Source organism: Cotesia typhae, unplaced genomic scaffold, assembly GCF_013202065.1.
Source record: "Cotesia typhae breed Kobodo isofemale line unplaced genomic scaffold, CoteBio_Ctyphae scaffold_91, whole genome shotgun sequence".
In the NCBI taxonomy this organism is placed as follows: Eukaryota; Metazoa; Arthropoda; class Insecta; order Hymenoptera; family Braconidae; genus Cotesia; species Cotesia typhae.
This window is the reverse complement of record NW_027423781.1, coordinates 2,747,993-2,772,162: the sequence shown is the minus strand read 5'-3', so window position 1 is coordinate 2,772,162 and position 24,170 is coordinate 2,747,993. Positions and strand designations below refer to the sequence as shown.

General features: G+C 31.2%; 4 protein-coding genes across 4 annotated transcripts; 3 read left to right on the top strand and 1 right to left on the bottom strand.

Annotated features, from left to right (window-relative positions):
- The first annotated feature begins 407 nt into the window (after positions 1–407).
- Positions 408–7,262, top strand: LOC141537510 (uncharacterized). The gene is made up of 4 exons (XM_074258537.1): positions 408–570; positions 665–860; positions 2,401–5,032; positions 6,675–7,262. The coding sequence occupies exons 2-4, from the start codon at positions 744–746 to the stop codon at positions 7,031–7,033; spliced, it is 3,108 nt and encodes a 1,035-aa protein (XP_074114638.1). The 5' UTR covers positions 408–570; positions 665–743; the 3' UTR covers positions 7,034–7,262.
- Positions 7,263–7,697: 435 nt separating this feature from the next.
- LOC141537542 (uncharacterized) lies at positions 7,698–8,707 on the top strand. Its single transcript, XM_074258577.1, has 2 exons — positions 7,698–8,184; positions 8,304–8,707. Exons 1-2 carry the CDS (start codon positions 7,872–7,874, stop codon positions 8,405–8,407), a joined length of 417 nt encoding a protein of 138 aa, XP_074114678.1. The 5' UTR covers positions 7,698–7,871; the 3' UTR covers positions 8,408–8,707.
- A 489-nt stretch (positions 8,708–9,196) lies between these two features.
- Positions 9,197–14,411, top strand: Mcm6 (minichromosome maintenance 6). The gene is made up of 6 exons (XM_074258704.1): positions 9,197–9,473; positions 9,536–9,679; positions 10,694–10,958; positions 11,304–11,506; positions 11,765–11,963; positions 12,843–14,411. The coding sequence occupies exons 1-6, from the start codon at positions 9,370–9,372 to the stop codon at positions 14,376–14,378; spliced, it is 2,451 nt and encodes an 816-aa protein (XP_074114805.1). The 5' UTR covers positions 9,197–9,369; the 3' UTR covers positions 14,379–14,411.
- A 53-nt stretch (positions 14,412–14,464) lies between these two features.
- Positions 14,465–23,947, bottom strand: LOC141537615 (uncharacterized). The gene is made up of 2 exons (XM_074258714.1): positions 23,671–23,947; positions 14,465–15,663 (listed from the first exon to the last, which is right to left on the bottom strand). The coding sequence occupies exon 2, from the start codon at positions 15,641–15,643 to the stop codon at positions 15,275–15,277; it is 369 nt and encodes a 122-aa protein (XP_074114815.1). The 5' UTR covers positions 15,644–15,663; positions 23,671–23,947; the 3' UTR covers positions 14,465–15,274.
- Between the last annotated feature and the right edge of the window lie 223 nt (positions 23,948–24,170).

Below are 24,170 nucleotides of genomic sequence, written 5' to 3'. Positions count from 1 at the left end.
TAACAATATATTTATTTATACAAATGTAATTTAAGATTGTTATTTAAATTTAAAAATTTAAAAATTATTTTTCCCGCCTTTTTAAAATTTTATATTGTATTATTAATTTTTTAAAATTTCTACATGTCAATTTCTTTTTCTAATTTTTTTTTAATTTATAAAATTCATAAAATTATTAAATATATGCTAAATTAATTTTCACACTTATAACCAGGTCGTACATATGTACTGTCTTTCCAAAAAAATTCTCTAGCACTAGGGAGTTTCTTAAACCCGGGAAGAAATATTTGTTATTCCGGACAAGAGATGGCGCTTTAGTACCGCGCGTCATCTACCACACTTATGCACATGTGTATAGTATATACAGACCAGAAAAAGATATATAACATATATATGTAGATATATGTTATGGATTTAATATTTACACTGGCAAATATAAATTACAATAAATAAAAATAAAATAGTTAATTAGAAGAAATAAATAATTAAATACACGGGCATATGTACTGCTGGTGTGCACACATCAATTGAGGAATAAATTTATAGATATTTAATAGTTATTATTTTTAGGTGAGTACTTTTGGTAATATGTAACCTTAACCTCGCGGTTAATCTTGATTAAGTCCGATAAATAATAATGTTATTTAATACTATCATTTTTTAGGCTCAACTTTATGATTGTCGCTCGGTGGAATTTTTATAAATAAATATAAATTATTTTAATGGATTTGTAAAATTCTGGCATGGCAGCTAATCCGTACAAGACAATGGCTCATGCTAAAGTCAGTGATAATTTTACCATTAATTCCAATCAATTTATATATGTCACTAAAACTGAATTACAAGAGCATGAAAGTATGGTAAGATTCATACTTTTATTTTTATTATTTTTATTTTATTGATTTTGATTTTTGGAGTTTGAATTTTCCCGCTTAAACAATTTTTTTAGGGAATTATTATTCTTCTGGAATTAAAAAAAAATTTTTTCAAGAATTAAGGACAGATTTTATTCAATTTTTAAGAGAAATTTTTTTAAGATATTGAAAATTTTTATTTTTTATTAATAATTATTTACAGAAATTTTTATTTTGTGAAAAACATTTTATTTTGAGAAAAAGTAGAATTTTATTTATTTATTTATTTATTGATGATCAATCAAACTCAACAGCCGTAGCCATTAATAAGGTTAATTATTTTTACAAAATAATTATTTTTAAAATTATTAATAATTATTATGAATTTAAAAAATTTTTTTAATAAATCAATTACAATAAAAAAATGCTTCTAAAAATTTTCACTTGCAATTTTTATTAATTTTTGCATGTGAAACTTTTCAATTTAATTTTTTTTATATTAATTAATTGCTATAAATATTTAAAAAAATTTTTATATTTGTCAACTTCAGCGTCATAAAATTTAACAAATTTTTGGGAAGAAAAATTTAAGTACTTGTAGACATAATTTATATAATTAAAAAAAAATTTTTTTTTGAAATTGATTTTTGTTTAATATCAATTTTTTTTAATTTGGTTAATATTTAATTATCAAAATTAAAGTTTTATATTTTTTTTAAATAATTAATTATTTTATTAAGTAAAATTAACAATTTTCTTAAAAACAATTTGTTCAATTTTTTTAAAATTAATGACTAAGAAATTATTTTTTTATTCTGAGTTAATTAAAGGTTTTATAAAATATTCGCCTATAAAATTAATATTCAAAAAATGCTATGTGAGTACTCAAATGAAAGGTCTCGATGAGTGTAATATTGAAATGTTTATCTTTTAAAAAGTGTCAATAATTAAGAATTACATTGTATCTTGTGAACAATTGACGTTTTTAAAAATATAAGCTCATCTCGACGTTACACTCATCAAGACCTTTCATTTGAGTACCCACATCAATTTTTCATAAATTTTATATATTTATATATATTATATATGTATGTATATATAAAAAATATATCAAAACTGCATGTGGGTACTCAAATAAAAGCTCCTAATGAGTGTAACGTCGGGATGAGCTTTTATCTTTAAAAATGTCAATAGTTCACAAGACAGCAATGTCATTCCTTGATTATTGACATTTTTAAAAATATAAGCTCATCCCGACGTTACACTCATCAAGAGCTTTCATTTGAGTACCCACATGCATTTTTGATATATTTTTCATATATACATATATGTAATATATATAAATATATAAAATATATGAAAAATTGATGTGGGTACTCAAATGAAAGGTCTTGATAAGTGTAATGTCAGGATGAGCTTATATCTTTAAAAATGTCAATAGTTCATAAGATACAAGGTCATTTTTTAATTATACACCTAGAGATAGAGCATTTTCGAATGCAGTCTAAATACTTATCATAATAAATTAATTAAATAAATTTTCCAGGAAACCAGCGAGTTCGACCAACAGGAAGAACAAATTTACTTCGAAGGTAACTCTGAAGCCAAGCCCTCCGAAGAAGACGATTTCGACCCAGACATAAACTCTCTAATCCGAATAAAGCAGGAATGGGCAGAGCCGGCTGGTCCACGTGGTCTGAAGCAAGAGCAGGAGCTGAACTATGAGCTCGAAACTCCGACTGCCGAGGAAGAAGAAACAGTAGAAGAAGAAGAGTTCGAGTGGGAGGATTCCGAGGAACCCGAGGAGCGAATAAAGGCCGAGGTAAGCCAGCCTTCCGAAGAACAGGAGCCTGATGAGCAAGACCATGAGTCCGACGAAGAAACAATAGCGACCTTCCTTACCGCCTCCGGAAAGCAGTTGGCTCTCTACGCGGTAGAGGACTCTGACGACGTCTTCGCAGTGGCGGCTTACGACGGTTCCGGGAAATCACCTAATCAATTCCAGTTCCTCCTTAAAGCCGACGTCGAGCGTCTGATTGGCCAAGGAGCCGTTAAAACAATCAAGAAACCCTCCTCGATAAAACAGCAAACCTACCTAGGCAACACCACCACCATCTTGCGGAACAATCGCGTACTAAAAGAAGAAACCCATGAAGTTCCTTCTCCAACTTACGAGCTGCACCAGCCTGATTATCTTCAGGAGTCCAATGACCGGAACATGAAAGAGGAACAGGATGACGATTTAAGTTACCAACTGATGGAATCCCAGTCATCCTCATTTGAAGTTACCGACCGAGCTTCTATGGATTCTGCTTGTTCCATCAGTTCCAAATCCGAGTCGACGTCCAAAAGTCCTGGAGGCGTCGTTACAGCTGAGAATCTGCTGTTTCATGAAGAAGAATCCGAATCTGAGTTGACTTTTGATGACATCAAGTCAATTGACTTCAATGTTTCTGATAAATTAAATAGTCAAAAAACAGTTAAATCAAGTTTTATTAAACCAGAACCTTCGATGGAAATTTCAAACTCTAAATCAAGTTCAATGGAGGTTAAATTCAATTCTAGTTCCATGGAAATGGAAATTGGATCCAGTGATGGAACCAAAACAGTTTCTATGAAGTCTAATTATACAATGGACCTTGAATCTGGATCTTCAATTAGAACCAATTCAATGGACACATTAAAGTCAATGTCAGACCTGATGGACACAAGGTCTAATTCTTTAAAGTCAATCTCCAGTCGGATGCTTTCATCAGAACTGTCTAATTCTGGGAATAGATCCAGCTTCATGGAAATCGAGCCTAATTCGATGGACGATTCAATGGATCTAGCTGACAATTCTTTTGTCGAAGACTCTTTGATGGACGTGGACAATTCTTTGGTTAGATCTAACAGTGGACCCAAGACTGTGGATTCAATAAGTGGGTTTAATAAGTCGAGGTCGATACTAAGACGCACGTATCAAATTGTCAAGTCACAGGACAAAGAAGTTAGCCAGTTATTGGGAATAAGCCCTGCGTCTATCTCCCCACTCTCCTCGCCTGATAAAGAGAAGACAAAGCAGACTAAGCGCGCCAAACACATGCCGCGCGCTCTGTTGGGCTGCAAGACAAACACTTTTGACTCTACTGCGTCTACTGTTATTATTCACGGGTCCACTGCGCTGATTTGCTGCCCGATTCAGGCGGTGAAGAAGACCAAGGACAGAGAGACGCAAGGCTCGGAAGAAAATTCAGGGGGGAAAATAGAAGTTGTTATCAATGAAGAGAAAGATAAAACGGTTTGTAAGTTGAAGAGACCACCGCGGAAGCAGCAGTTGAAGATAAATGATAGAGCTGACTCGGAGATTATTATTCAGCCGGCGGTAATAGAGGAAACTGTTGAAGAGGAGGCTCCGCCTGTTCGCAAAAGAGGGAGGAGAAAAAAAAATCGGGATGGAAAGCGCCTGGAGGAGGATGAGAAGAAGGGGAAGGAGGGGAGGTCTAGGAGGGGGAGAAAGAAGAAATCTAGGATTGAGGTTATTGAGTTGGATGAAGATGATAGTGTCGTGAGACATATTGAGGAGATTACTATCGACGAAGCTAAGGAGAAGGGGTCTAGTGATAAGGAGAATGAAATTATTATGCTGGAGTCTGAAGATGATACTGCTGAAGAGGAGGAAGAGGAGGAGGAGGAGGAGGAGGAGGAAGACGATGAGCCTTGGAAGTGCAAATTCTGCAGGAGAAGCTTCAAGTTAAAGAGAGCTATGGATACTCATGCTCGCGTTTGTCCGAAGAGTCCTAGGAGACTTGATAAAGCGGGGAAAGAAGTCAAGGAGAAGAAATATGTTTGTAAAATTTGTAAAGAGACTTTTGATGTCGTTGTTGCTTTGGCTCGGCATACTAGGATGCATTATAAGAAGACTGTTGTTGAAAAGTATGTTGAGCCCGAGAAGCCAGAGGAGGAAGAGGAAGAGGAGGAGGAAGAAATTGTCGAGGAATTGGAGATGCTGGTTGAGGAAGAAGTTGAGGAGGAAAAAGAGAAGGAGACACAAGGAGAGGAGAAAGTTAGGGAGGTTAAGAAGAGGAAGAGGGTTGGCAGCTTGCATAAGAAGCTTAGGTGCATGGAGTGCAGGAAGTGGTTCCATAGCATGGCGCTGCTAACTCGGCATTATTTGAATCATGATACTAAGAATACTGGTGAGTTTTTTGGGTTAAATAAAATTGAGAAATTTGGGAGGGGGGCGGAGGTGTGGCCTTTGTGGCCATGCAGAGCCAAAAGGGTGTATAAAAAAAAATTTTTTTCTCCAACCAACTTAAAAATTTTTATAACATTCACATCGGTAAGAAAAGTTAATAATAACATTTTTTTTTATACGCCCTTTTGGCTCGAAGAAAAACAAAATTTTTAAGCCAAAAGGGTGTATCATTTTTTTTTTGAATCTTAATTAATTATTAGCCTTTAAAAAAAGTTATAACATCGGTAAAAATTATTTAACTCAATTACTAAATTTTCATTTCTATTGACCCAATAATCATGTCTCCACTGATAAAGTGAAATGAATTACAGAATCATATCAGATTAAAGTATTTTTTCAAAGTTTAGATTTACAAGCAATATATATTTATTATTTTTTGCTTTCAGAAGCTAAAGATAATGATAATGGAGACGGCATCGGAGTAATGCCTAGCTAAATTGATATTTTAGTTTCTTCTTTAATCAAATACATATTCTCTTCAAATAAAATGAGTAGAAGATTCATTATTTTGACCAGTGTTAAAACTTTTCTTTTTTTATTTAAGGCTAACAGTTAATTATGATTAATAGAAAAATGATACGCCTTTTTGGCTTTAGAATTTTTTTGTCTTGGAGCCAAAAGGGCGTTTTGAAAAAAAAATATTAAAAACTCCTAGTAGGATCATTTAAAGTGAAAAAAAAAATATATGCTCTAGTTAAGACTTCAAACTAGGTCTTGAACGAAAAAAAAAAAAATTGAAAATTGGATTTTTGACAGAGGTTTTTACGAAAAAATTTTAAATTTGGCTAAAATTTCGGGAAATTTTTTTTTTTTAAATAGTTGTAATTGAAAAAAAAAAATCTTCCGTTCAAGATCTTGTAAATTATATCTCGAAGACCTGTCTAAAATTTCATCAAGATCGGTTGAGTAGTTCTCGAGGAATCGTGGGTACCGTTTTTGAAAACAGTTTTGAGAAAAACGCGTTTAAAGTTTTGAGTTTCAATACAACAGCGTCTAAAGAGCGCAACTTTTTAAAACTGTATCTCCGAAACCATTATTCGGATCGATTTGAAACTTTAGGACAGAATTCTAGAGATATTGTAGAATTTAATAAAACATAAAAAAAATCATAAGAGACCTTTTTTTGTAATAAACTTAATTTTCTACAAAAAGGTATCTAATGATTTTTTTGTTCGCGCGGTAAATTTAAATTGAGGTTAGAGTGATTGTTTAAGAAATATAACCTCAATTTGAACAATCGGATAGAAAAATTTTGATTTAAATCTCCGAAATTTTTAATTTGAATCCATTATTTATAATTAAAAGATAAATTAAAAGAATGGCCCAAACAAAACACCTAACCTCAAAATTAAATCATAATAATAAAGCGCGCCACTTATAAAATTTTTGGCGGGAATATTTGAAATCCACCATTTTGATTTTAAAAAGCCGACATTTTGCTTACAGAAAAACTAATTAATTATATTTTAAGCTAAATTAATTATTTTAGAAATAATAGGACGTAAAAAATTTTATTTCAATTTATTTAATGTTTTATTCACAATTGAAAGATAAATTAATCCATAAATTTTAACTATTTTCAGATCGACAGATGAAATACTGCTATGTATGCAGAAAACTAATAGAAAACAAAGCGCAGTACTTGCGCCATATGCAATTACATATGACATCACCGAAGAAACTATCTAAAGAAAAAAATCCAAATTTAACCGCAAAATCCAATTCAAAATTAAATTCACACAAAGAAACATCACAAGTTCAGTCGAAGAAAACAAAAACAAAATCACCTGTAAGAAGAAGTACTAGATCGTCAAAAAATTCAGCGTCTACGCCTACGCCAGCGTCATCAATTTCTAAACGTGAAAATAAAAAACCATTAGAAAAAAAAATAAATAGAAAAAAATTGTCGGTGAGAAAAAGTGATCGGCAAAAAAAATTATGATTTGTTTTACTTATTATTATCGATAATTATAATTATTATTACTATTATATCTTGAATAACTATTATAATTATTAATATAAATATGATATTTTTTTTTTTATTAGTTTAAATCCCAAAGTAATGTTCAATGCTTAAAAATAATAAATTGTTATTTTACAATATAAAAATACCATATGTATCTTAATGTAATATAAATTAAAGTAATAAATAAATAGATTAATCATTTTTATGAATGATAATAATCATTAATCAATAAATTTAATCATTTAATGATTCATTGACAGCGGGCTTTTTACGCAATAAAAAAAAAAGTTATTTCATGGAAAATTGTAATTGTAATTTGAATTTTTAATTTTATTATTTCAAATTAGTCATAAATTTCATTAAATTTAAAAAATTTTAATTTTTTTTAATAATATTGAATTTATATTATTAATTACTTTTCAATAATATATTGTTTTTTTTTTTTTTGTAAATAGTTTTATCATAAAACATTAAATAAATTGAAATAAAATTTTTTACGTCCTATTATTTCTAAAATAATTAATTTAACTCAAAATATAATTAATTTGTTTTTCTGTAAGCAAAATGTCGGCTTTTTAAAATCAAAATGGTGGATTTTTAAATATTCCCGCCAAAAATTTTATAAGTGGCGCGCTTTATTATTATGATTTAATTTTGAGGTTAGGTGTTTTGTTTGGGTCATTCTTTTAAGTTGATATTTTTTTAACTTTTCTGTAAACTAAAATAAGTTTTTTAGCATTATTAATAATAATAGTTTTGCTAATTTGTATAAAAATTCAAACTTTTGTATAATATAATAATATAAGCAAAAAAAATGGATTTTAATTCACAAAAACATAGAAATTACACTAAAGAGGTTAAAAAAAATGTGGAAGCGGTTTTTGATGTTGAAGAAGATATTTATGAAGATGAGGAGATGCTTGAAGATGAATATGAAGATGTAGAGATGCTTGATGAAGAAATTGAAGAGATTGAGACCGAGAGGGTGAAAATTAGTGAAGTAATAAATAAATTTAAAAACTCTGGAATTGTCAAGTTGAAGTTCAGGTGCAATGAATGCAGGAAGTGGTTCGGCAGCATCTCTCTGCTAGCTGCGCATTACTTGAAGCATGATACTAAAATTACTAGTAAGTATTAAGATTTTTAGGTTAGTTTTTTTTTTTTAATTCAAAGAAGAAATTTCGGCATGAAATTTTATGATAGAAAAATTTACAAAATTCATTTTTTTTTTTTTTTTTTTTTTTAGATGTTCAAATGAAGTATTGCAATATTTGCCGGAGAGTCATCAGTAGAAAATGGAAGTACTTGTACCACATGCAATTACACTTGTCGTCATTGAAGAAACCCTGATTAAAAATATTGATTGAAAAGTATTGGGAATCAGTCACCCTATGTGAACTGTATATCTATATATACATGAAAAAGAATTGAAATTATTCAAAAGTATTCTAATTTCATCATTTTCAATCCTTTTCAATCAATATTTTTAACCAGGGAAACGTCAAAAATTAATTAAGCTTTCTTCTAAATAGAATAAAAAATTTTCTTTATTTTTTTTTAAATTAATCTTAAAAAAAAAATTTTTAAAACTTTTTTTTTAAATATGGAAAGAAATCATAAAAATTAAGAAATGAATGTTTTTTAAAAAAATTTTGTACACGTTAATTTTTTTTTTTTATAATTAAAAAACTTTTTTGTTTTAATGAAAATAATTATTTCGTAATAAAAATTATTTTTATTTAATAATTGTTTAATATTTTTACAAAAATAATCAAATTTTTAATTTTAAATAACAAAATGGCCTGTGGCGGGAAAAAAATCAAAATTTAAAAAATTATTTTTTAAACATGGAAAAAAATAAAAATAAAGAAATAAATGTTTTTAAAAAAAAATTTTGTACGTTAATTTTTTTTCGTAATTAATAAAAAAGGTTTTTTTTTTAATGAAAATAATTATTTTGTAATAAAAATTATTTTTATTTAATAATTGTTTAATTTTTTTACAAAAATAAAAAAATTTTAAATTTTAAATAACAAAATGGCTTTTGGCGGGAAAAAAATCAAAATGGCGGAATTGAGCGTGCATAAGTAAGCAAGCGTCCCGCCAAAAACACGCTGAGCGACGCTTGGGTTTGTTATTGTGATTGTGATTTAGAGGTTGTGCGGTCGTGCCTTTTTTTTTTATAAGATATTAAAGATTAAAATAAATTTCTTATTATTTTTATACAATTACAAGTTTTTTTTTTACCTAAACTAATTGAATTGATATAAATATTTAAAAATTGTGTAAAATAATATTAATAAATAAAAATAATGGATTTAGCTGATTTAAAATCATTAAATCCAATCAGTCAAAACCGGGTTAAGGATGACATTGGAGTCCAGTGTCAGAAATTATTCCAAACATTTCTTGAAGAGTAAGTTTTTATTTTTTTTTTTAAGTTTTATTTATATTTATAAATTGAGTATAATTTTTCAGATTTAAAGAAGATGATGAAGTTAAATATCTGGAACCGGCTAAGGAACTCGTGAGTCCTGAGAGGAGCACATTGGTGGTGTCATTTGAAGACATTGAAAAGTATAATCAAATTTTGGCGACGACTATTATTGAAGAGTATTACAGGTGATTATTTTTTTAATTTTTATTATTATGATTCAGAAATTTAGAAACATTTGATAATTTTTTTAAAAATCAATCGTGATAAGAAAAATATTTTTTTATTTTATTGGCTCTTATTTATTTTCTTTAATCAATAACAATAATAATAAATAGCAACCTTGCAGTCATACAGTGGCTGTCGTCACTTGTGAACTATAAATAAATAAAATTTTGTTTTATTAAATAATTATTTTTGTTAAATTGCACTGTACTTTCTCAAATATTGACGTTTTTAAAGATATAAGCTCATCCCGATGTTACACTCATCAAGAGCTTTCATTTGAGTACCGACATGCATTTTTGATATATTTTTCATATATACATATATGTAATATATATAAATATATAAAATATATCAAAAATGCATGTGGGTATTCAAATGAAAGGTCTCAATGAATATAATGTCAGGGTGAGCTTATATCTTAAAAAATGTCAATAGTTCACAAGATACAAGGTCATTTCTTAATTATTGACTTTTTTTAAGATACAAACTCATCCCGATGTTACACTCATCGAGAGCTTTCATTTGAGTACCCACATGACATTTTTTCTATATTTCATATATATGGTATTTGTGAAATATTTATAATATATAAAATATACTGAATATTCAAGTGGGTATTCAAATGAAAGGTCTCAATGAGTTTAATGTCGGGGCGAGTTTATATTTTTAAAAATATCAATAGTTCACAAGATACAAGGTCATTTCTTAATTATCTACTAGCATTTTCGAATCCGCCCTAAATGCTTATGATTATAAACTGACTATCAGTTAGAATTATATAAAACCTTAAAAAGGCACAAATTCAAGACCTTTGCAATAACACTAAATTTCACTAAAAAAAACCGATTTTATCATATGACTATCTTGAACACAAAATGTTTATTCTCTAAATAATATAGATTATTAATCACAATAATAATAATAATAATAATAATAATAATAATAATAATAATAATAATAAATTTTTGTCACAGAATTCATCCATTTTTATGTCAAGCCGTTTGCAATTACGTAAAAGATACCGGCGAGCTTCGAAAAGAAAAAGAATGTTATGTCAGCTTGATCGATGTACCAACCAGACACAGACTCCGTGAATTGACGACGTCTAAAATCGGGACGTTGATTAGGATTTCTGGTCAAGTTGTCAGAACACATCCAGTGCATCCTGAATTGATCCTTGGGACATTTGTCTGCGTTGACTGCAACGCTGTCATCAAGAATGTCGAGCAGCAGTTTAAGGTAAATTTTTTTATAATTCTGAAATTAAAAAATTATTAACAATTAAATTATTACAAAAAAATTTGTATTTACTATTTTTTAATTTCTATTCATTTATTTATTCAAGCGCCAATCGGCTTTATACACTAGGTTTACTCCCAGTAAATTTAGTTTTAGGTCAAAAAAGAAAAAAAAGCAACGTAAGACAAAAAAATATTAAAAAACTATTTGTAATTTTTTTTTTTTAATTTTTGCATGTGAAATTTTTGTAATAAATTTTTTTTATACTATTTTAATAATTACAAAAAATTATGCAATTTTTAAAATAATCAATTAAAAAAATTATTTAATAATTTATTTTTGCAGTTTACTAATCCAACAATTTGCCACAACCCAGTGTGCTCCAACAGACGCAGATTCGTCTTGGACATCGACAACTCTGTGTTCGTAGACTTTCAGAAGGTCAGAATTCAAGAGACGCAGTCCGAGTTGCCCAGAGGGTGTATCCCCAGGTCGCTGGAAGTTGTCTTGAGAGCTGAAACCGTCGAAACTGTTCAGGCTGGTGACAGGTGAAACTTAAAAATCAGTTTTTTATTAATAAAAATTTTCCAAAATTTTTTTTTATAATTCTGATGAAAAATCTTGGTCGCATTTTTCTTCCTCTTTCCAACAAGTACCTACACGATAGTCTTCAAGCCCAGGAGATGCTTGAGATCCACCTTTTGCAAACTTTTCTAAATAAGGATTTTCGTACAATCCTCCAGGAGTTTTACAACTTTTCTTGGAAATAATCAATAAGGAGCTCTAAAGTTACTAAAAATTTCCAGGTACGACTTCACCGGGACCCTGATCGTCGTTCCAGATGTGGGACAGCTGAACCTCCCCGGGGCGAAAGCAGAAATAGGCTCCCGTCACAAGGCTGGTGACCAAGGCGAAGGTCTCCGAGGTCTCAAATCCCTGGGTGTCCGGGATCTGAATTACAAACTAGCATTTTTAGCTTGCAGCGTCTCGGCAACCAGTCTTCGGGTAAGTTAAATTCTTGTCAGGGTGGAGAGCAAAAATTCAAAAAATTTTTTCTTATTTTCGTGAATTTACAATTTGAATTAAGGGGTTAAATGGATTTCCCAGTTTCCAAAAATCGATTTTTTTTTTTTTTTTAATGTTTTATCAAATTCCTCAACATCTCTAGAATATTGTCCTAAAGTTTCAAATCGATCCGAATAATAGTTTCGAATCCAATATTTCATTTTTTCTATTAAAAAAAAAAAAATTGTTGAAAATAATGCAGGAAAAAACAAGATTTAACTGTTTTACAAATTTTATTAAAAAATTAATTTAATAAAAAAAAAAATTTTTTTAAACAAAATAAAATTTGTTTTAAGTCGTAAGATTGACGGCGGCGTTTTTAAGAAGGTCCACCTATACAAATATGGAATGTGAGTGTTGTCTATACATGTTTGTAAATTAAAATAAAATTAATTTAATGAAATTGATTAAAAAAACATAATTAATTTAATAAAAAAATTAATTTTTTTTTAAAATTAATTTCATAAAAAAATTATTTTTTTTTAAATTAATTTTTAAAAAAATTAATTTTTTTTCCTTTAAATTAATTTCATAAAAGAATTAATTTTTTTTTAAATTTAATTTTATAAAAAAATTAATTTTACAAAAAAATGAATTTAATAAAAAAATTTCTTAAACCAAATAAAATTTTTTCTACAATTTATTGATGTTACAAAAATCTTTTAAACTAATTCTTGAACTGGTGGTTCGTATGTCGGATGGAAACTAGTTCCATCTATAGTGAAAAAATGTACAGATGTAAACCAGTTAAATCTTGTTATTTCCGTGCATCCTGACACTTAATAAAACACAATTAACTAACCAAACAAAAATTTTAAGTTCGGCGGCACTGAAATGGCGATGGAGGACATATCTCCAGAAATAATGAAGCGCCAGATGACGGAAACCGAGTGGAACAAAGTATACGAAATGTCCCGAGACAAGAATTTATACCAAAACCTGATGTCATCGCTGTTCCCATCAATCCACGGCAACGACGAAGTCAAAAAAGGCGTGACCCTGATGCTCTTCGGCGGAGTCGCGAAGACAACCTTGGAAGGAACGACCCTGCGTGGCGACATAAACTGCTGCATCGTCGGAGACCCAAGTACCGCAAAGTCCCAGCTTCTGAAGCAAGTAACCGACATATCTCCCCGAGCTGTGTACACTTCTGGAAAAGCCTCCAGTGCAGCTGGTCTCACCGCTGCAGTAGTCCGTGACGAAGAGTCTGCGGATTTCGTGATCGAAGCGGGAGCGCTGATGCTTGCGGACAACGGGATCTGCTGCATCGACGAGTTCGACAAGATGGACCCGAAGGACCAGGTGGCGATCCACGAAGCCATGGAGCAGCAGACAATCTCGATCGCCAAGGCTGGAGTTCGCGCGACCTTGAACGCTCGGACTTCCATCCTGGCTGCTGCTAACCCCATTGGAGGTCGGTACGACCGCTCCAAGTCTCTGCAGCAGAACGTCCAGCTGACTGCTCCGATCATGTCCAGGTTTGACCTGTTCTTCATTTTGGTCGACGAGTGCAACGAGATTGTCGACAACGCTATTGCTAAAAAAATTGTCGACCTTCATAGCAACAACGTCGTCACCATAGACACGATCTACACCCAGGCGGAGATCATCAGGTACATCAATTTTGCAAAGCACTTCAAGCCGACCCTGACTGTAGAAGCTGCTGAGCTCCTGGTTGAGAGTTACACGACTCTCCGCCAGAGGGAGGGAGTCGGCAGTTCCAAGTCAACATGGCGCATCACGGTTCGTCAGCTGGAGAGCTTGGTTCGTCTTTCCGAGGCCCTTGCCAAGCTTGAGTGCGCTGACAAGGTTACGGTCAAACATGTCCAGGAGGCCAGAAGATTGCTCAGCAAAAGCATCGTCAGGGTCGAGCAGCCTGACATCGATCTGGATGAAGACACTCAAGAAGAGGGCATGGATCTTGATGAAGCTCCGCCCCTTATGGAGGCCCTCAATGAAATGGACGCTCAAAATGACGAGCACACTCAAAATGGCGGACACACTCAAAATGGCGGAGAGCTTAAGAAGAAACTTACTATGTCCTTTGAGGAGTATAAGAATCTGTCCAATATGTTGGTGCTTCACATGAGGAATGAGGAAGAAAGCTCCGAAGTTCTAGGAAAGGAAGGCATCAGGAAGACTGAGTTGGTCGCTTGGTATCTTGATAAGATTCAAGATCAAATTGAATCCGAGGATGAGTTGCTTGAAAGGAAGTCTTTGGTTGAGAAGATTATTGATAGGCTCATTTATCATGATCAGATTATTATTCCCTTGACTACTGGATCCTTAGGAGGTCAAGATGAGGAGGAAGATCCTATGTTGGTTGTTCATCCTAATTATGTTGTCGATGCGTAGATTTTCAGGAGTTAATAAATGAGTTTTTGTAAATTTTGAGTTTTTTTTTTTTAGAAATTAATTAATAATAGAGAAACTTGTATTGGTTTTTTTTTTTATCATAAAATAATTTATTTGTGTGTATAAAATATGAAAATTTTTTTAACAATTTTAATTTTTATAAAAATCATTAAGAAATATTTAAACTTATTCTAACAAAATAAATATTTTTGAATAATCTACAAGATAATTTTATTTTATAATGCAAAAGAATCTCGAATAAATTTTAAATATTTTTAAACCCGCGCTTTTTTATTATTCAAAATTTATTAAATTATTTTTTTCAAAATATACCATATTATTATAAAAAACCCCCGTTTATTTATTTAAAATGAAAAAAAAAAAGAAAGCTTTTTAATGTCACTGTAAGATGGCAGCACAGACCGGATATAGTACTACGTCACTACCCCGCCAAAATTCAAATTTAAAAAAATAATTTTATTTTAAAAATTACCTAAACGGATAAGTTATTTAAATATATATTTTTTTTTATTTTTAAAAACTTTTACTAAAATTTTAAAGAATAATAAAATTAAAAAACCCGTAATTAGTTTATTGGTTAATTTTTTTTTCTTATAAACAATGAGTTCAGGTTACTATTAATTGGGATCTTATTTTATGAAGTGTTTGGAACATTATTGAGAGAATTTACTACCTTCAGATTATAAAATAATAATAATAATTTTATTAAAATTAATTAATAAAATATCTTGATTAAGGATCATGATCAAACACAATAAATATATTAAATTCACGAAGTTAAATAAACAAATAATATATTATAAATAATAATGACATAAATATTACAAATTTATAAAGTGTTTAACTATATAATAATATTGAATATAATATAAATATTAACCAATGGATAAATTTTTATTCGAAAGTTGTGTCATTGACTTATTCTTCTTCTTTTCTTCAGCGTCTTCTAGCTTTAAGGATTCATAAAGGTCAGCAAGTCGCTTGTAAAGAGTTCTTCTTTTTTCCATCAAAAAAAATTCCCTGCCGGGTATCAGTAATTCGAGTTCTTCTGAAAGTAAATTTCCGAAAACGTCGATGCTGTCTCCGTTGTTCTGATAAGATGATCCCGCGAAATCATGGTCACGAGAACACCCGGGTAGAGATTCTTGGCCGCTTTGAAGAGTTTCTGGTGAGTTCTCTTTCAAGGAAGAAACTTCAACGGATGTGGCATTCATCATCCATATTTTTTGACGGTTTCGACTCATTTTGAATTAATAATGGTATTCTGAAGACAAAATAATTATTGTAAATTATATTAAGGTAAAAGGCCTATATATTGACACCCTCAATTATTTTTAAATTTATTTAATTATCTGTGATAAGAATAACTATTATATAAATTTTTAGTAAATTTTAATTAATTAAAAAATTGAAAAAAATTATTGTCAGTTCAAAATAAAAAATATTAATTATTAAAAAAAAAATAAAGTTAGCACCAGTTCATCAGACTAGCTTACAAGCGTCTATTTTCTTATCAACTTTGGTTAGAAAAGAATATTTTTTAAATGCCGAATTTAAATTAATTTGTTCATTTAATTATATGATTTTTTTTTTTTTTAATTATCAATATATGAAAAATTTATAAAATCATTTAAATTTAAAATATTTTGCATATAAAAGTAAGATAACCCTTCTTTAAGGTAGAACCTTCGCGACTTCCGTAGTCAAAAGTTTATGTTAGAGTGTACGGTACATATACTTCAGAGTAATTATTGACAAGCCTAAAACTTTTTGCTGTTTATGTACTTATTTTAGCCAATCACAAACGAGAAACTGACCGTTTGAAAAGTCTGGCAACACTGCATGAGCGTTAATATATTTTATAGTGGTCACACTGGTATTTTGGACCAGCTGTTAGACTAACCTCTGTTTTGATACATGCGTTTATTTATTTATTCACATACATTTATTCGGAAATATAATTATAATGTCTGAAAAAAAAAATAATTGACAGTATTGTTTTGTTTTTTCAGAAAAATCAGTAATTAAATTTTTTGTGTTGATGTATTAACTGATTTTAAATTTTACTATTGTGACGGGTGGGCCTACCCTCCCGTCAACATTATGATAAATCATATATATATTTCTATAAATCGATGGGCCAACTTGCCCACGTTAAATTGACACCGAATTTCCGTTGAATTTCTGGCCTGACTCTGGTTACCGAGAATCGCTACTTGCACGTGATGCTGATGAGACGTTTTCTCGTGGGAACCGAGCAACCAGGTATACTAATATGGGGAACCACTTTCGGCGGCTTAATACCATTTTCTGCTGATTAAGGGACGCGACAATGACTACCTAGTTCACAAAGGCGGAATAATCTTAGTTCGGCCGCGGAATAATATGAGTTCCGCGCAGTAATACAGGTATCTGGCGGGACCTGCGACCGAGGTGATAAAAACCTGGGACCTCCCGGAGGAACCGCCGCTTGTAATCAGTCAGTCGTAAGGTCTGTCCGAATCTACGTCAAGTCCGAGCTGTCTTACATCGTAATTAATTTTCTCCTAAGACTCTCATTCTCGTTGCTGTCCCATCTCCCTCCGTCGGTTATAGAATCCGTAGTATTGCACCAAACGAATAATTGTATTAGTTTAGAATCGCTTTAATAGAAAGAATTAGTTTGTAAAAGAGACTCTCAGGGCCATTTCGGATAACTCCCATGCTTTGGGGACGCCTAATAAACAATTAGTACGTTAATTCACCGGTATTCTTCATTCACTGAGCGACCCACCCCTTATCAACATCTAAATATATTTTACTGAGACGCTGAGCTAGTACGGAGGTCTGTTTACGTGACAGGTAAATAACCAGGAGTAGGCTCACACGTAACAGAAAATTGGCGCCCAACGTGGTTGTCGCCCAGCTAAGTGAATTGTGCGGAAAATTTAGTGGTGAGTACCCAGAAATCGGAAAGTCTGAGAACTCTAATAAATACCCGGGTATAAAAATAAGAATGATTGAAGAAAATTCAAAGTGAAAGCAAATAGTGAATTGAAAAAAAAAAAAAGAAGAAAATTAAAAGTGAAAGTAAAAAGTGAATTGAAATAAAGAAGATAAATGAAATAGAAAAAGTGAATTTGAATAAAGAAGGTAATTGCTGTAGAAAAAGTGAATCGAAAAAAAAAAAAAAAGGAAAAAAGTGAACTAGAATAAAGGAAATAGTTGAAATATAAAGAAAAAAAATGATGAATTGAAATAAGGGAAATAAATGAAATAGGAAAAGCGGTTCAAAAGAGGAAATAATTGAAATAGAAAAAGTAATCCAAGAAAATGATTATTGAAATAGGAAAAGCGATTGAAACAAGAAAAGAATTAGAATAAAGTGCAATTAAGAAAATAAGGTAATTGGAATAAGAAAAGTGATTAAAGTAAGAGAGTGATTTAAACAAGTGCCCCGAGAAAATAAGAAATACAGTGAAAGAGGAAAATTAATTTGGAAAAAGAGAGAGAAGTCATATAGGTGTCCCCGGGAAACCAGGAAATAAAGAGGAAGAAGCAGCAGTTATAGAGGAGGAATACAGCCACACAGAATAAGCCGACGGCCAGCAGCAAAAGAAGCGTCATCAAAAGGGCCCCAAGGAAGAAGGAAGGCCGACTAATCATTCGGAAAGGGCACCGGAGAGCAGTCAATTAGCATCCAGATTTTTAGGCGTCGCAGTAGGCAGCATGAGGACGGCCATGAAGACAGCTCGGACAAATAAGGCGGTCATAGAAAAGTTGCGACAAAATTCTGGGCATACCAAAGACCTCTTCGCAATATTAAATCGGCAAACAAAATTACTGCAGGAAGAGAATGAGAGCACGGCAAAATTCGGGGCACGATTAGGAAGTATAAGAAGCCAAGCAGCCAACAAAATTGACAAGTGTAGATCAAGAGAAGACATAGTTCACCGCAGAGAAAGAGAGCACGCTAGAATCAAGGAGACAATCGGGGAAGAACCACTAGTATTCACCGTTACGAATGATGCAGCCAATATTGATCAAGGTGGCCCAAAATGTTATAGATGCGGAGAGGTAGGGCATTTCATACGTAATTGCTCAGTTCAAAACGAAAGACGACAGCAACTACGGCGAGAATCATACAACCCTCGAGGAACTGGACAGCTGTATAGAAACAACAGCCGCTATAACGCCAGTAATATCGACAATAGAAGATCATATGGTAATAATTACTACTTCAATAATGATCAAGCCGGTCGACGATATCAATGTAACTACAGGGGACAAGGAAGAGGCAATAATTACCAGGACAGAAGACGTCAGGGATAGCAACAACCTGCAGATAGCCGAAGAGATGGATCAATGGGCCCACAATATCAACAGCAATCATGGCAACAGCATCAACGATCACTCCGAAATCAGCAGCAACAACATCGACAGTCAATATTAAACAGCAACAAGAACAACGACTACGTCAGAAACAGTGGCAGCAACAACCGCAACAGGGACAGCATCAGCAGGACCATTAATACACTTAGTCAAAAAGGACACCCCTTTTGTATGGGAAGAAGCTCAGGAAAATGCACCCAAAACATTGAAGGAAGAATTATGCGAAGAATTTACGTTACAATATCCCGATTTCAGAAAACTTTTCATTGTCACGACAGATGCGTTAGAATATGCAGTGGGGGCATGAGGAACTAGGAGAGACAAACACCTTCCGAGAAGAATTGAATGAGAAAGTGAAGAAATTGGAAACGAGTATTAAGAAGAACGAAAATGCTCAACGTCGGAAAGAAGAATTGGGGGAAGTCAAGTTTCTACGTCACCCGCAGAACCAAGACCTAGATAGAGTGATGAACTATCTAGAAATAAGGAGTCGAAAAACATCTCAACACCAATAGAAGACAAACAGTACCAGAGCATGAAATGATACATGAAACAGCTATATATACTATATATTATATATTATATATTATATATATTATATAATATATATATTAGGGTGGGTCAAAAAAATCGAATAATTTATTTTTGATTTTATACTCTGAAAAATAGGTTCGTAGACACCTAAAAAGAATTCTCTCCAAGTATAAGCTCTTAATTATAACGGGAAGGTCCTCCGCTTTGCGGGTTTCTATTTTTTTCGAATAATCAGATAAAAAAATTTATATCTCGCTTCCAACTGCTTGGAAAAATATTCCGTGGCATAGATTTTGTGAGAAATTGAATGCTTTACAAAAAGGTCTCTTATGACTTTTTCAAAAACTCAACCGATTAAAAGATATTCATAGTTGAAGTTTGGCTATTTTAAGGAAAATATTCGTTTTTATTATGAATTTTATAAGTCGATGAAAAAAATTATTTCGGATTGCGGAACTCATGATTTTGTAGGAAATTTACTGCTCTACAAAAATGGTCTCTTATGATTTTTGATTAAGTGAAGCCGTTACGAGATATTCATCGTCAAACATTAACGAATATCAATATTTCCAGTTTTTGATCAATAATTCGATAAATTTTAATTTAAACTATGAGTTTCAGGAAAATTTACATAAATTTGAGTTTCGATCGATAAAGAAATGTTATAATAAGTTAGATAAAGAATTATTGGAATTATCATTGATTTTCCTTGGAGAAATACCTCAAGAAAAGATTTCTTTCAAACGTCCTGGTGCTGTTCATCATGCTAGATGGATGGCTAAGGCCATTTATAGTTTGAAAATGTATCTATTCAGAGATGAATTCAAACTCTCTCAGAAAGAATTGCATGGTCTTCGTCATTTCTGTATTTTTATAGTCACATTGTATTTAAAAGCTTGGTTTTCATCAACTTCTGCAACAACTGCTGCTTATCATGACTTGCAGTTTATGAAAAATTTATTGGAGTACAAACATATCAATCCTTTGATTTCTTCAGCTACGTGTGAAAAAATGATTTCGCACTTATGGTATTTGAGTGATGAACTTGCCATTTTATCACTGTTTGACGATGGCGTTCCATTAGAAGTAAAAAAGTATTGTTGAAGCTGTTAATACTCGTGAAGGTACAGATTCTAAAGCTAAAAGATTTGTAATTGCTAAAAAGATTTGAATTCATTGGCGCAGAGAACTCTGAGTGACTTTGTGTCTAAAAAGTCATTAAATCTTTTCAAAATCTTCGATCTACCGTATGACTTTCTTGATGTCGATGTTGAATTATGGCCTACTAATGAGAGTTATCTCGAAAATAAAGAATACTTTCAACAACTAAAAGTTGTCAATGATTCAGCAGAGCGAGCTGTTGCATTAGTCAGTGAATATAATCAATGCTTGACAAAAATGAAGAACAATTCCAGTACTTATTGCAAGTTGTCAAAGAACATCAAAAACATTCCCAAATTGTAATAAAAGAAATTATTTATAGTAATAGCGTACTGTTATGTTAAAAATATAGACAATTATATTGCAATTGATAATTCAATAAAAAATTTATCTATAAAAAAGTTAAATACTGGTTGTTTCTCACTTGATTCAATACTTTTCATATTAAATTTGACAAAGAAATATGTCATTCACTTCAAATTAAACTAATCATTGGCTATATGTCGAAAAAATGCTCTAATTTCTTGTTTTAATGCAATCAAACAAGCTCAAGACTGAAAACAATATTAAAAAAATTGTTTATAACATTTCTTTATCGATCGAAACTCAAATTTATGTAAATTTTCCTGAAACTCATATAGTTTAAATTAAAATTTATCGAATTATTGATCAAAAACTGGAAATATTGATATTCGTTAATGTTTGACGATGAATATCTCGTAACGGCTTCACTTAATCAAAAATCATAAGAGACCATTTTTGTAGAGCAGTAAATTTCCTACAAAATCATGAGTTCCGCAATCCGAAATAATTTTTTTCATCGACTTATAAAATTCATAATAAAAACGAATATTTTCCTTAAAATAGCCAAACTTCAACTATGAATATCTTTTAATCGGTTGAGTTTTTGAAAAAGTCATAAGAGACCTTTTTGTAAAGCATTCAATTTCTCACAAAATCTATGCCACGGAATATTTTTCCAAGCAGTTGGAAGCGAGATATAAATTTTTTTATCTGATTATTCGAAAAAAATAGAAACCCGCAAAGCGGAGGACCTTCCCGTTATAATTAAGAGCTTATACTTGGAGAGAATTCTTTTTAGGTGTCTACGAACCTATTTTTCAGAGTATAAAATCAAAAATAAATTATTCGATTTTTTTGACCCACCCTAATATATATATATATATATATATATACTATATATACTATATATTATATAGGTGATGTAATCAGAAATTATATTATTAAATCTTACTATTATAAATCTTAATATGGGATCCCTTGTGGAAATAATTCTCTGAAAAAACTCTTGAAAAGTCTTTATAACTCTGAATAAGACTTTTCGAAAGTCTTCACATCCCTAACTAAGTAAAGGAAAGACTTAATAAGTCTTCAAAACTCTGCAATACTCTTCAAAAGTCAAATTTTCCCTGCAATTTCGGAATTTCTCAAAGAGTTATTAAGACTTGATAAGACTTGTTCAGTTTTACAGGAAAAGAAGAAAATATTTCTTTTAAAAAAATTGCTTATCAGAATTAAATAAAACTATAAAAAAGAATTAATGCATGTTTTAAAAAAATTTTTTTAAATAATATTTTCATCACGAAAATACTTTGATGGGCATCGAATCACTCATAGTTGAGCAAGTCAAAACATCAACAGCAAATGAAGTGCACTTGATGTTGGAAACAGATACTACTCAAAGAGTAAATCCAATCGGTATTTAATTTGGACTATCAAATATTAAAGTCAACTTTCTAGGTAGGAAAGAATTTTCTATCCACACGCTATCTGCTGGAATTAATTGATACCTAACATATTTTAGTTTACGAATTTACAGTTAGAATCTTTGAGTGTTCTTAGTTTCTAATAGGTGGCATGTGGTTAGAAAATTCTTTCCTACCTAGAAAGTTGACTTTAATATTTGATAGTCCAAATTAAATACCGATTGGATTTACTCTTTGAGTAATATCTGTTTCCAACAGCAAGTGCACTTCATTTGCTGTTGATGTTTTGACTTGCTCAACTATGAGTGATTCGATGCCCATCAAAGTATTTTCGTGATGAAAATATTATTTAAAAAAAATTTTTTTAAAACATTCATTAATTCTTTTTTATAGTTTTATTTAATTCTGATAAGTAATTTTTTTTAAAAGAAATATTTTCTTCTTTTCCTGTAAAACTGAACAAGTCTTATCAAGTCTTAATAACTCTTTGAGAAATTCCGAAATTGCAGGGAAAATTTGACTTTTGAAGAGTATTGCAGAGTTTTGAAGACTTATTAAGTCTTTCCTTCACTTAGTTAGGGATGTGAAGAATTTTGAAAAGTCTTATTCAGAGTTATAAAGACTTGTCAAGAGTTTTTTCAGAGAATTATTTCCACAAGGGATCATAGAAGCTAGAGATCAAAAAAAAAAAATGGTATTACATAAATGTTTTTCTTTTTGTCTGATTGGAAGGTAATCACTTAACCAAAACTATAATAATAAAGCATGCTAATTAGAAATACTACTCTTCGTATCTACTATTTTTCATTTCTGACTCTAAAAATCCGGCCGGTAAATTTTTTTTCTCCTAAAAATAACAATAACTCTTTGAGCTTATACTAAAATAAGACTACGTTAACTAACGCAGAGCGATTCCTTCCAGAGCAGAGAAAAAGTAATAATAATAATAATAAGTCACATATATACACATATGTACACATATATATATGTGAAAATTTTCTCCCATATAAGAGGTAAAAATAACGACTGAGTACATAGGGGAATAAAAGGGATTTTGCACTAAAATGGGGATCTAATACTCTAAACAATTAAGAGAATTAGAAATCGAATAACGCGCAAATTTTCCTCCAATAATGAATCGCGACCCGATTTTGTGAGCTCTGACCTTTGACTAGCCCTAGGACTGTCATACATTTTAACTTAGAAGGTAAAAATTTGTTCTACCCACACATATATAAGGGCCAGCAATGGAACCTAACTTTAAAATAATAATATGTTGAAAATTATTAATTTAAGAGCGAGAATTCCGACTGACCCTTCCGAAAAAAGAGAGTATAATTAATATAAACTAAGACCCTACCGGTAACAATACTACAAAAAAGGGAAAAGAAGGAAACTATAGTTATAATAATAACAATAATATCAATACTATTAAGAATAAAAATTAAAAGGATACAATTACGGTGAGTGGAAGTTACCACACAGCAATGTGAACAAAGGAAAATGTTCATATGTCAAGGCACCACCATTGCGCCCGAACAGTGGAAACGGCCGATCACCAACGGCGGCAGCAGCAGCAGCAGCGAAAGAAAATGCCATCGAGAGAAGTCAGGAAATAAATCTGGAAAATATTCAATCAATGAAACAAACGAATACATGTAAATGACGAAAGAAATAAACTTATCATCTAATGATTTCATAACTAAACCAGTAAAGATGCCGCTAACAACAGAAACATCGCCAAGCAGGACGGAAAACAGCTATTCGATATAATAATTCACCTGCAAAACGTTAAACAATATAATAAATAAAGTATGGGGGGGGGGAGGGAATAGGAAAGAAACTCACCATCGATCACGAAAAAAAAATTTTAAAACAGCAACATTAAATAAGTCAATATCAAAACATCGTTCAGCCAAACGCCACCAACAGCAGGAATTTTAATAATGCTCATTATAATTATTTAAATAATTTTTTA

Coding starts and splice junctions, on each gene's coding strand:
- LOC141537510 (XM_074258537.1), top strand. CDS start 744: ATGGCAGCTAATCCGTACAAGACAATGGCTCATGCTAAAGTCAGTGAT. Junction 861..2,400: donor TACAAGAGCATGAAAGTATG/GTAAGATTCATA, acceptor TAAATTTTCCAG/GAAACCAGCGAGTTCGACCA. Junction 5,033..6,674: donor TCATGATACTAAGAATACTG/GTGAGTTTTTTG, acceptor AACTATTTTCAG/ATCGACAGATGAAATACTGC.
- LOC141537615 (XM_074258714.1), bottom strand. CDS start 15,643: ATGAGTCGAAACCGTCAAAAAATATGGATGATGAATGCCACATCCGTT.
- Mcm6 (XM_074258704.1), top strand. CDS start 9,370: ATGGATTTAGCTGATTTAAAATCATTAAATCCAATCAGTCAAAACCGG. Junction 11,507..11,764: donor ACTGTTCAGGCTGGTGACAG/GTGAAACTTAAA, acceptor AAAAATTTCCAG/GTACGACTTCACCGGGACCC. Junction 11,964..12,842: donor TCTCGGCAACCAGTCTTCGG/GTAAGTTAAATT, acceptor AAAAATTTTAAG/TTCGGCGGCACTGAAATGGC.
- LOC141537542 (XM_074258577.1), top strand. CDS start 7,872: ATGGATTTTAATTCACAAAAACATAGAAATTACACTAAAGAGGTTAAA. Junction 8,185..8,303: donor GCATGATACTAAAATTACTA/GTAAGTATTAAG, acceptor TTTTTTTTTTAG/ATGTTCAAATGAAGTATTGC.